The sequence below is a fragment of the Hippopotamus amphibius genome, chromosome 5, assembly GCF_030028045.1.
Source record: "Hippopotamus amphibius kiboko isolate mHipAmp2 chromosome 5, mHipAmp2.hap2, whole genome shotgun sequence".
Classification (NCBI taxonomy): domain Eukaryota; kingdom Metazoa; phylum Chordata; class Mammalia; order Artiodactyla; family Hippopotamidae; genus Hippopotamus; species Hippopotamus amphibius.
The window spans coordinates 72,109,192-72,122,121 of record NC_080190.1 but is presented as its reverse complement, the minus strand read 5'-3'; the positions used below and the strand labels follow the sequence as shown (position 1 = coordinate 72,122,121).

Genomic DNA, 12,930 nt, shown 5'->3' with positions numbered 1-12,930 from the left:
ACAAGAGAAAAGCCACTTAGTAACTGTACTTAGCAATTCTTTTACTCTTTTATCTGACCCCACAATACTTATTTCTCTGGTATGATACCTATATTCAAAACCAAACTCTCTTCTCTAGCTAGACTGATATTCTATTGACCCCTAAATCTACCTCGTCGTTGGATCATGCAATCTTTTCTGTCAAACATCTGCCTCACTCTCCCTATCTTTCACTTCCACCTCCATTCAAGAGAATCCCATTCAGGTTTTACCCTCTTCAAGAGACTTCTCTATACCATTTCAATCTCTGCTGACTTCTTTCTTTTGTATTCCCGAAGTCTTTACTATGCTTTTTTGGCTCCTTAAATCAAATCTATTTCAAGGAAATTTTTAAAAATCTAAGCCCTTATCATGGATTATAAACTCCTTGAAAAAAAAAAGGACTATGACATTCTATTTTTTAACTTTGAACTTTTTTAATCTATTTTTTTGGTTGCACCGTGCAGCAGCATGTGGGATCTCAGTTTCCATGCAGGACCTTAGTTTAGTTCTCCAACTAGGGATTGAACCCATGCCCCCTGCAGTGAAAGCAAGGAGTCTTAACCACTGGACCACCAGGGAAGTCACTTTATCAACTTTTAAAAACCATCAAGCACCTAAGCAGGATGCTATGAATAGGGAAACCACATAATTTAAATAACTGCTAAATGAATGAAGTCAGTTGGGGTGACGTTTCTAAGGCTAGATATTAAAAATTTTTAAGGGTCAAAGGGAAGTAGGGTCTGAGCATAAGATTGCCATTTAAAGGTGCCTTTCGGGGGGTGGGGGGGCAAGTGAGTTAGTGGAACACAAAGAACTCTAGGCCCTCTCTTTTCTGTTCTGGCCCTGTTTCTCCCCATCTCAATTCAAGAGCAGATGCTCTCTTTCTTGAGGGTGGGGGTTTGAGCGCACTGCACTCCCATATCCTTATAGGAGATGTGTTTACAGTATTTCTTATAAATACCTCTCTCTCAATACAAAGTTCAGTCATCATTACAAAAACAACAAACAAAAAACCCACTAATTTCTATTATAAAAGTAAAGCAACAGTTTGCTAGGCAGTTTCTGAAAGTCAATTAATTTTTTTCTTTTAGTAAAATCAATGAGAGAGTAGTAATTTGACACCAGAAAGAAATCGGAGAGGAATTCTGGGACAGAAACATTTACCTAACTACATAAATCCTGTACCAGGTCAAATTCTCATTTCCTCTACAGAAATATTAAGTTTAAAAATGCTCTTAAGTGATGTATCTATACTACAAATTGAAACGAGAGTAAAGAAAAGTGTGAAAAAGTTGTCTTCTCTCTACCTACCCATCAAAGAAATACTAACAATAAAGTTCTGTTTACTTCCTTCTCTAAACTATTAGCAAATTCATCATAGTACCCTGGGGAACAAATCTGCTTATAAACTACCAACAAGATTTTCAAACTTTTCTGTGGCTCACTTATATCAAATATTTAACTCAACAAAATATAACATTTGACTGGTAACAACCAAAACAACTAGTTAATTGTTTACCTAGGCTGACTGGAGGCTAAATTTCACCTCACTCAAATTCATCTCATCCTGGTAATGAAGCAATTCCAAATAAAAATTTAGAAGGAAAAATGTATGTCTCCGCTATACTCCACTCCCTAAACTATTGGTAACTAATCCTGGGCAATCATTCAAGCTATTTTTAGTAAACCAGATGTGTTGAGCAATCACTAATTTAGGGATATTCTGAAACTGCAGACAATAAATTTATATAATCGATGATGGAATGTGGTTCAAAATAGACTCCAAGTGAAAAAACATCTTTCTCAATGAAGGACTATAGCAATGATAAACAGATCTGACACAGTTCAGACACTTTCATTAACTAAATAATGTAAGACGCTTCTCTGTTCAAGTCTTTATCAATCTTTAGTCTAGGAACTAAGAAAATACTCAGGTTTGCTCCATGTATTCCTTTCAACAAGCAATTCACAGCACAATAGTACTATATCAAGTTCAATGTCTATTTTGCGATGATAGAAACTGAAGTATTCGTAGTTTCTCTTAACTTTTAGCGGATTATAATGACCAAGAACTTCAAACGGGATCATTCCTTCAGGTTTAGGATGATTCTACCTTATATGCTAGGGAAAATACCTCATTACTACAATGAATTTTAATATGCAATAAGGTAGACATAGGGTATAATTTTAAGCAAGCACATTCTGCTTCAAATTTTTTTGTGACAGCCCTGCTTAAATGCTTTCTGTGACTTCCTTTTTTAATTTAATTTACTTATTTATTTTAATTGGGGTATAGTTGTTTTACAATGTGTTCTGCTTCAAATCTTTAATGGTTTTCAACTAGCGCCCTTTGTATTATTCCTTTGTTACATTTAAATGCAAAGAGGATCCTGATCCCTAGAAAATAGTGGACTAACAAGCCAGACCAACCCAGATTAACTAACTAACATGAGTCATGTATGGTTTTCAGGTAAGAAATAATCTCTTCTACATCCTCTATGAATCAACCAATCTGAAAACTGCAGGTGTGTGCATGGCCAGAAGCCAAAATCCAGGACAAGATGATTTCAAAATCATGCTAAAAGCTCAATGTTCACATTTCATTATCAAACTGTTTTTTACATGAATTGGATCAAAACTTCAAATTTTGTTTTTTTTAAACTTCTGTACTCATCCCCCAAAGTAAAGCAACCATACCATAGAAACCATAGTAATTTAAAAAAACAAACCCAAAACTATAAAAAGCATCTTTAAGAATAATTTTTTCCTCCTCCTTCCCAGCCAGCTGAGAGACATTGTAGAATCTAAAGAGTTCCCTCCTACTTCCTCTCTTTTTCCCTTCCCCTTTTACTTCAAAGAAAGTTAACTGCAGCCTGGCATGATCAGGAAATCTGAAAGGAGGAAGCAGAAACTCATTTGTGTGCAAAAGGAAGGAAAAAAACAGAATTAACAATACTATGGTACTCTGCCTCAGCAGTGTATTAATATGCATTCATTATATTGTCTATAAGATGTTGATTTGATTTCTCTCCTCATTCAACTTTCCTTCCAAAATACTGAAAACTATAATCTATGATGGCTGTACCGGGATCCACCAACCACACATAACATAAAAAAAATGACCAAATTAGGTCTTCCCTGGTGGTCCAGCAGTTTAAAGACTCCGCACTCCCAAAGTAGGGGGCCTGCGTTCGACCCCTGGTCAGGGAACTAGATCCCGCATGCTGCAACTAGGAGCCCGCATGCCACAACTAAAGCTCCCAAGTGCCGCAACTAAACTCGGTGCAGCCAAATAAATAAATACATAGTTAAAAAAAAAAATTAACGAACTTAATACATGCCATCTGATATTCAGTACACTGAAATCATTCAGAGTTATGGGTAAGTGCAAACCAGGCATGATTTTAAAAGTGAAAGGATCTGTATTAATTCGGAGTCATCTGTTTGCTAACCACTACCTTCACAATACATGTTATTGTGATATATTAAAAACTAGGGCTGTACAACTATAAAGTTAACTAAAGGGAGCACACTACTACAGAATAAAATGCTGAGAACTCAAGGAGAAAGATAGTAAACAAGAATTCTTACTACAAAACTATTTAAACAGATTCACAGTGAAGCATCATTTGTGGGAATTTTTCAAACAAAACTTAGGTGTACTCTATACAGAAAGGCCATTTCCAAAGAAGATGTTTCTCCCCATCCCACTTAAGAAGCCTCCAAAGGATAATTAACACTCAGATTCAGAATAAACTCTCTCATGAAATTTAAAGTGAGAAAAAAACAAGGAAACTATTTAAAAAACTTGTTCAATTTTCCCCCAAACTCCCTTTGACTTACATAAGGTTACCCTAAGGTTAAGATATGTCAAGGCACTATTTACAAAATCTATGCCAGGAACAGCTGCCATGTTTAACATGCCAAGGAATTTAATGTACTGTTTGGACAACTGGTTAGAGAAAAGCATTCTGGGTTAAAGCCACTCTAACTGCATGAACTTTGAAAGTATTTCCTTTACACAGAATATGTCTATATTTTATAAATCCATTTAAATAAATAACTTTGAAAACCTAGACTAAGCCATCTTCAGCCTCTGGAGTAAAATTTTCATTCAAAGCATTACAGTAGGTGTCTATTATTTATATACCGGAGAACCTATTTTTATATTTCTAATCTGGTTAAAAAAACATTAAATATAAAAATTAAAATACACACAAAAAAGCTTTATTGTATACCATTTATTACTTCTTAAACTCTTTAACACTAACATTAGGGTATGCTGGATCTGAAATCAAGTGCTCTTAGTGTAATTCCTTCTGATTTCTTAGAACTGAGAATTCATATTGTTTGTGAAACACAAATGGTTAAAATGTCAAGTGAATCACGTCACCTTTGGAAGATATCCTATCCTTCTAGGCCTGAGGTCAACTTACCTATACTAGCAGGGAAAATATAAATAGCTAACAAAGACAACTATACAAATCACCAAATCAAATAAGACTTTCACTCTTATGCCTTTATTTCTAATAAAAATAATTATCAGAATCTAAAACAGTTAAAAAATGTGTACAAAAAAACTCATGTAATAGGTTAGCACATCCTTTCAATCATTTTAATTTTAATAAACATGTTGTAGACTTTTGGGCCACCTGGCAAGAGTTTATTTTTAAAAGTAATTTCTACATAATGATTTCAGTTCTCTAAATCAAATCCAAGCTGTAACTTCTACAGTGCTAATCAGCAACCACAGAATTAAAATACTGAGTTGGAAGGTTCCATTGATTTTTACCTATACTCAGTCTAATTCCCACTAAAAGACTGTCAGAAATGAGACAAATTATAGTAAGGCTATAGTAAGCTAGATGGCATTCACAACTAAACCCAAAACAAAATAAAATCCCAGGGAAAAGCTCTAACATCGCTACTATTAAACTGGAACTTGCTATGAATTTTTAGCTGTAAATACTGTAATCAAAGAACAAAAGCTAACAGTACAAAAATGAGGCCATTTGATGAAATATGAAAAATAATGTGAAAACACGAAAGCATATCCATGTAGACTTCAAAATAAGAAATAACATTTAATCAAGAGAACTATCACCTACTTTTGGTAGACCTAATAAAAGAGGCGCATAACTACTAATTCCCTAAGTATTATAACTTCACACACAACAAACCACTGCTCATTAACTCAAGCTCTTGTTTTTTCCATGGAAACCATGCCTCTATATTTTACTTTTGAAACAAAATAACTATTCTGAAATTAAACAGGAATACTGACTTTCAACTCCATTAAAAAAAAGAAAGTCAAAGGAGTTCATTCTTTCTTTCAATGCAATTACTATATTATCTTAAACATTTAAGTAAAAAACCTAAAAATATGCTGATTTCAGTCAAAACCCAAACATACAAAGAAAACAAACTTCTGTGCATTACGTCAACCTTAAAAAATTAACTGATAGAAACATTTAGCATACTACTTTTCATATGAGTTTCTTTACATGATTTAAATCTAAAAACCTACTAGAAAACGTTTTTCCAATTAAGTGTATTTGTATTTAAATTGCAACAACTGGGAATTAAAATTTAGAAACTGAACAATTCAATTAATGACAAACTAAAGGAAAATTCCCACTTGAAAATGAACTACTATTATGCTAAACTGATATGCATGTATATAGTAAACACTAATCTCATTTAATTATGTTAATTGACCCAATTCTTAATCTTCAGAGCTGGAGACAAAGATAATTTATACTAATATCTAACCAGTTATTTTCTAACAATGAACATTATTTAGAATGGCAGGCACTTCTACTTTGCTCACTTGTGCATGCCTGGCAACAGGATGCTGCCTGGCTCATAATAAGTTCTCAGCATACATTTCTTGACTGGATAAATGAATCATTTATCTTATAATCAAAATTCATCAAATGCATTGTGTTTCTTATACACCTTGATGTTAGCTAGAATTGAATATTCTAAAGAATATCTGAATATCAGTGAAATTTAACGAACAGTTAATTTTTAAAAGCAATCTAAAGTTTCTTACCTGGTAGGGCTGAAAGGCACTATCTTCAGTTAAAAAATCCAGTTGTTTATCTACAAGGAATTCTACTGCAGTGATTGAACTGGGTATACTTTTTTCAACCAGGGGCTTGAAAGTCTGGTAAGAGAAAAAAAAAAAAATCTAACGGTTATTTTCTGGGTTTATCCTCAAAATGTGAAGGGGTATATATAAATACAAAGTACAAGTCATTATTGTAATGGTTTTGGGATACCAATGAATATCAGTTTTCATACTATAAAGTGGTGCTTTTATTCATACAATATTTTCTATTTGTTAAAAAGAAAGTAGATTTTAAGAAATGATATGAAAAAATTCCAGTTTATTAATAAGCCCCAGTTGTTTATTTTAAAAGAGGGCTATAATCAAATATACATGTGTATAGAAATTTCTAATATAAAAAAAGCTGCTTCTGAAAAAGTAAACTGGGTAGGAAAGCATATTACCCCCAACTCTTTTAAAGATATTATAAGTATTATTCTTTATAAAACAGTGGTTATGATTCACAAGTGTAATTTTTTTCCTAGTTCATTCACATCAAGAAGGATTTTTAAATGATCAGGATGCATCTGGTCTTTTAACTCCACCCCTTGTACTACTCACCCCCGCCCCTGCCCCAAGCACAAATAAAAATCCAGCTGCTTCAGTAAAAGCAGCATGGGGGAAGGGTGTAGGAAAAGAGGGAGGTAAGAAGTATTACACAAAACCCACCTTCCAGTAAAGTCTCTCCAGACTTTCACTATTAAAAAACAAAACAAAACACGGGGAAGGGTGGGAGCAAATCCGTGATCATTTGATTACTTTAAAGAAGACTCAACTTTTACATAAAGAATTTACTCATATCTTGGGGTGGGGGTGGGAGTGAGGGAGGCAAGAGAGGAAGAGGAAGGAAGGAAATAAAGGTACTGTGTCTGCATTTTTTTAATGACTATCACAATCACTTTCAAATAAAAGCAGTTTGAATAAAAGCCAAATATATTATATCCATGATACTATTTTAAAACTTAAATATGAAAACAATATCCTACCATCTTAAAAACATACAGTGGCTTTACTATAAAAGAATCTAAGTTTGGAAAATGAAATAAACAAGTAACTCAGTTTCTAAATTACCTGTATCACATAGGGAAATCTTTCTTGCTACAGGCAACGAGTACGACCGATCATTTGGATGTAAACCAAAGCTTTCGGCACAGACAGTAAAAATCCCCAGGAGACCCAAAGTCATTGTATTTCGCCCTTCTCTTATTTATGTCTTAAAGAAATTTAAGATCTTACTAACCACAACTAATAAACACTCTAGGGGAAAACTTTTCAAGATTTTTAATTTAGAATGGCTCTTAAGCAGTTAATTTCTCTATTTAAGAAATTGTTTTTAAAGCTTTCGATTCGATTCATTGAGGAGCCTGTGTTTTGAAAAAGCTAAAAACACAGGAGAATAAATAAGCGTTTTAAATATGCCTCATTTCCACACTATCCACACCATGAACTAATAAATATCTTCTTTCATAAATTAACATGGAAAAATTCTCTTACACCTCTACTTATTTTCAGTATTTATGATTAGAAAACCTTAATCACACTAATATCCTCCCCTCCCATGTCCTAGGGCTAACCTTTTAAGTACTACATAAGTATCGAAAGTATTTTTGTTTGGGTGAGAAATTACATTTTCAAAAAAGACATTCCCCCATTATTTAGCTATCTCCTGCTACTGTTGCCATCTAACATTTTCCATTTACCATAACTACATTCCTTACATGAAATATGTAGCATTTTCATATTATATCTTCATTCAGTTTTTGGCAAACTAGAAAACACTGGCACCTTCTCAAGAGAACTTTTAATCCTTTAACTTTATCAAATGCTCTATTTCTTTTTAAACAGGACCAAGTCAGATCAACCTGGGAAGGTTAACAAAAAGGTCCACAAAAGGTATTATCTAAGTGGCTAAAGATACAATTCAATTAAGTAGGATTTGGGAAAAAAGTAAACTTCTCCAGTCTGAGTGCCTCTTTCTTACGCAAATAATAAAGGTGGTTTGCATTTCCTATGAGACCTACTCATTTTATAATATGAAAAACATTCTTGTGAAGAGAACCTCTCAGGACTCTGCTTTTTAAGGTAGGTCAGAGTTCTAATGGTAAATTTCAACAGGCCAATTTATCATGATTTAAATTACTGAGTTAGAAAAAAAATGTTTTGTTTCTAGGCTAAAATAAAAAAGAATTTCTCATTTTAGGTTATCTAATTGAAAGCCACTGGTAGAATTTAGCTATCAGAAATGTTAAGACTAGTTTATAATGGTCTATTTCTGATACATAAATACTTATAATAACCATGTACAAATGGAAGTCAAAAGTGTACAATGCTTCTTAAATACCAAACAGGGCCACGACTTGCAGATTTTAAAATGTGCAATTACTTTTAAACTACAAATATGTTCCCACCAAGTGCGGATACTTTTACAGCACTTGTTAAAGAAATGTTTCAAAATGTATTAAACAAACAACCCTAAAAATGTGCAATTGTTCCTACTTTATGGAAAAATTAAAGACAAAACACATAAAACTAAGAGTTAAAATACATCCTGATTCCCTAAAGTGGCAAATCAATGATGTAACCATTATTAATTTTTGTATCCAGGTCAAATAAATACATCCATTTCAGACATATTATTAGCTTAAAAGTTAAAAACAAGTATTTAAATAAAAGCGAATGGATCCTACAGATTTTATGATGAATCTGTAGTAAGTATTTCACGGGTCTAGGTGCACTGGAATGTAAAAAAAACTAGAATTCATGCATAGCTAAGTAATTCAAGACTCTAAAGATACACCATTCTATGAGGAACTTCCACAGCCTAAGGGGAAGCAACGAGCTACCATCTGATGAAAGTCACAGTAGAATATGGCCCTAATCACAAGAAGACTATTATTCTAATGCTGAAAAAAGCCTCTGAAAATCCAAATTAAAATTACCAATTAAAAAAACACTTTTTCAGTTTTATTAACAGATTGGGAGTTCTTTTAAGGTCCTTTGTCTTTGTTAACTATACTTTAAAAATAGTATAAAGCCAAAATAAATACTTAGTTGAGAGCCTGCATTTCTAGTAGGGCCTACCACGCTATAGGAAGAATGCTTAGAACAACTGTATCCTGTTTGGGGCTCCATGCTGCACCACATTCCATTCACATGAGGAAGAGGCGAACAGATGAGCCCTCCTCGAAAAAACATTTTTAAAATAAATCAGCTACAGTTCTCAACATAACTCAGCTGCTCAAACAAACCATGTTAAAGCGCACCATTTAACATTTAACTGGAAATTCATGGAGTTTATGTCTACAGTCTGAGTTTCTAACAATCTCCAGTTAACATTTAACAATTCCTTTTCCAAGTGTAAAAAAATCAGGCTCATTAACTACAAAAATCAGATATAAATCTCACTAAAGGAATACTAAAGCAGCAAACAATCTAGGATACATTTCAGAAGTCAAGGTTTAGTCTTTAAAAGAGAAAAAAAAAAGACTGAAGTGACTCAAAGAACAAAGTCCAAATTCCCACCCAAGCAGGTCTATTGAAAAACACGATACTGTTAGAAAACAAGTTGGGGGTGGGGAAAAGAATACACCACACAAAAAACCCCCTCACAAACCAAATACCCCTACTTCCCTTAAAACATTGTACTCTAAAACCTAATCTAAAACATTTCTGCTATAATAATTTAAACAACTGAGCTCGGTTTTTATCTTTACAGTGTTACAAAATTACAACACAAAAAATCTCTTTCTAAACAAATGAAATCGTTAAAATTTCTTAAAACTAAGAACACTAAGGCTGGATCTATAAAAGACAGTGACCTTAATTCCTAAGGCTGAGAAGCAAAACCAAATGTAAATTAAGACAAAAGAAAAAGGAAGCACCAAAATACAAACCGTACTTTGTTCTTGAGAATTTTAAAGTATCTTTAAATCTCAGATATCCACGACAAGGTTTTAAAGGTCAAGAAGTATAGCTGACATTTCCATTTTGTTCTTGAGCCGTATTTCTTTTTTTTATCTAGCCTAAATACTTCTTAAGTCTTCAAAAATCACAGGCAAATGGCTCTCAAACCAAGCATTTCTGAGCTTACTTGCAGCGTCGTCATTGTATAGTAAGAAAAGCCAAGACCACAGAACGAAGCAGAGGCTGTAACCTAACAAGTCTCCGACGAGCAAATGACGATTTTCTGTTTGCTCTGGCTCGGTCCTGGCAGAGATGAGGATTACAACTCGCTCTTTGTCATCAGCAGTGTGGTGTTAACGACTAAGAAATCCTGCAGCTGAAGCACTACTGCATCCTCCGATCTGGGTCAGGATAATTTCTCCCGAGGTCGCTTACATAACCAGTAAGATACTCCAAATAGAGAGAACAGCCATCCATCAGCTAGAGAAAGCCTTTTCCCACTGTACTCTGCGTGGAAACACACTGCAGTAGCTTCCAACAGTGCAGACACCCAAATGAGAACGACTACTTGGCTTAGGGCACACTGAGAGAAGGGAAGAGGCGGTGCTCTGTAAACTGTAACTAATCCTCCGTCACAGGTGCTGATGGAGTCACTTCCAGCACGAGTCACATTACTGGTGATTACTCATTTGGCTGCGCCATAGAGACTGGCTCATAATTTTAACAACAGACAAAGACAGACTAGTGGCGAGACTGAGAGCTCAAGTTTACTGTCTCCTTCATGAAGCAAATGCAAATACAAAGTTTGTGCTTTCCAGATTTACCAAGGTGAGAAAGTGCAGAAAACAAGTAATAATATCTCTTAAGCTGGCAAAAATAAAGCATAACTTTAAACCATCAAAAATACTTTCAAGTAAATAATTTAAATCATTTCTCCTTAGAAACATACTATTTTAAAAAACGCAAGGAAAAAAAAAACTGTTTAAAACATTTCTGGAGTAATAATCTAAGTTAAATCAATTGACAACCAATCTCACAGACACTTTACTCAAAGGAAAAACGAACCGGTAATATTTATTTTGGCAGGTTAAAAAATATTCCTGAAACATTTTCACTGTTTATAAAAATAATTTAAATAGTTCACAGTTATAAAAACCTATAATAGCCATACATGGCTAGTGAGTACCTGACCTGTGATTAGTCTGAACTGAGATGTGTGCTGCATGTATAATAAACACACTGAATATGAAGAATGTCAGATATCTGCAAGTATAAGAAAACATTCACCTATTTTTTAATAATGTTTGTGAATGGTCATTTATTATAAATTTGTCCCAATCTTAGGTATCTCAATTTCAATAAATCTAAAAATTTACACTGATTTTTTTAATACCACACACACAACCAATTTATCAAATCATGTTAAGAGAAAAACTTCTAGCCACCAACTAATGCCTTGTCCCTTTAAATCTATTCCAGATGTATCAGTTTCATTTCAGAGAAGACATCAGGTTAACTACTGAAAAAAAGATATTTTAAATTTAGTCTATTATGGACTGCACTTATAAAAGTCTCAATCAATCCTTTCTTAAGGATGAAAGAGAGGGGTAATGATTATTCTAAGAATGTTAGTAAAAAATCAGCTTTAGAACAGTGATGGTACTAAAACATAACTTTAGAACAAAGTTCTTTTTTTTTTTTTTTTGGGCACACGGACTTAGTTGCTCCGCGGCATGTGGGATCTTCCTGGAGCTGGGATCGAACCCGTGACCTCTGCATTGGCAGGCGGATTCTTAACCACTGCGCCACCTAGGAAGCCCCGAACAAAGTTCTTCTTAATGAGTCAAGTGAATATTAAATCATATATAGCATCCCAATGATTCATTCATAATTAATTACTTAAGACATGAACATAAAACATATACAGAATTAAAAGAATTCATGGGACTTCCCCGGTGGACTTCCTTGGTGGTGCAGTGGTTGAGAATCCGCCTGCCAATGCAGGGGACACAGGTTCGATCCCTGGCCCAGGAAGATCCCACATGCTGTGGAGCAACTAAACCTATGTGCCAAAACTACTGAGCCTGCACTCTAGAGCCCGAGAGCCACAACTATTGAGCTCCTGTGCCACAACTACCCAAGCCCGCACGCCTAGAATCTGTGCTCCGCAATAAGAGAAACCTCCACAATGAGAAACCCATGTACTGCAATGAAGAGAAGCCCCTGCTCACCTCAACTAGAGAAAACCCGCGCGCAGCAACGAAGACCCAGCGTAACCAATAAATGAATAAATTTATTAAAAAAAAAAAAAGAATTCAATGTAATGTAAGTTACCAAAACAAACACAAAAAACCAACTGGAGTAATATAGCAGCCTTATTCTGAGCCCCAAGGAATAAGGAAACATCAAATGTTTGATTGGTTCAGGTTATTACATTATAAACTATCAAATTTTAAATACACGTCATACTACTTTTCTACAATTTGTTGTACATTAGAGAATGAGGTAAATACTTCACAAGATTCATCTTACAATCTCACATAAATTCAGGTTTGACTATATATGTTGTTATTAACTTAAAAATATGTCTTTGTTCCTCAAGTACTATCAGTCCCCTATAGAATCAAACAGCATTAAGAACTACACTTAGCTGACAATCCAATTGCCACAATATTTATATATTGCTAGTGATACATAATTCAATAATTTTTGCAAAATCAAAATAATGTGAATACTGAAAAAGACACCCATTTTTATTTCATACTACATCAGAGTTGCATTAAAGTTAGATGCTTCACCATTACTATAAATACTACATAGTTGATTCTTAACACAAATAAAGGGTACAAGTGCAACTATTTGAAAACCATAAGTATCTTTTTAATATTTAAACT

General features: G+C 34.0%; 1 protein-coding gene across 7 annotated transcripts in view; it reads right to left on the bottom strand.

Annotated features, from left to right (window-relative positions):
- Positions 1-12,930, bottom strand: part of JMJD1C (jumonji domain containing 1C) — a 285,860-nt gene that overhangs the window by 64,769 nt on the left and 208,161 nt on the right. For 4 of the 7 annotated variants that reach the window (XM_057734767.1, XM_057734768.1, XM_057734769.1 and 1 more), the window contains exons 1-2: positions 10,224-10,595; positions 6,077-6,190 (exon numbers count right to left, since the gene is read on the bottom strand). In XM_057734767.1, the coding sequence (XP_057590750.1) occupies positions 6,077-6,190; positions 10,224-10,238 (129 nt within the window). In that variant the 5' untranslated portion in view covers positions 10,239-10,595. Of the gene's footprint in view, positions 1-6,076; positions 6,191-10,031; positions 10,596-12,930 lie in introns of those variants that run through there. The other 3 variants (XM_057734771.1, XM_057734775.1, XM_057734770.1) reach the window with 2 other exon arrangements.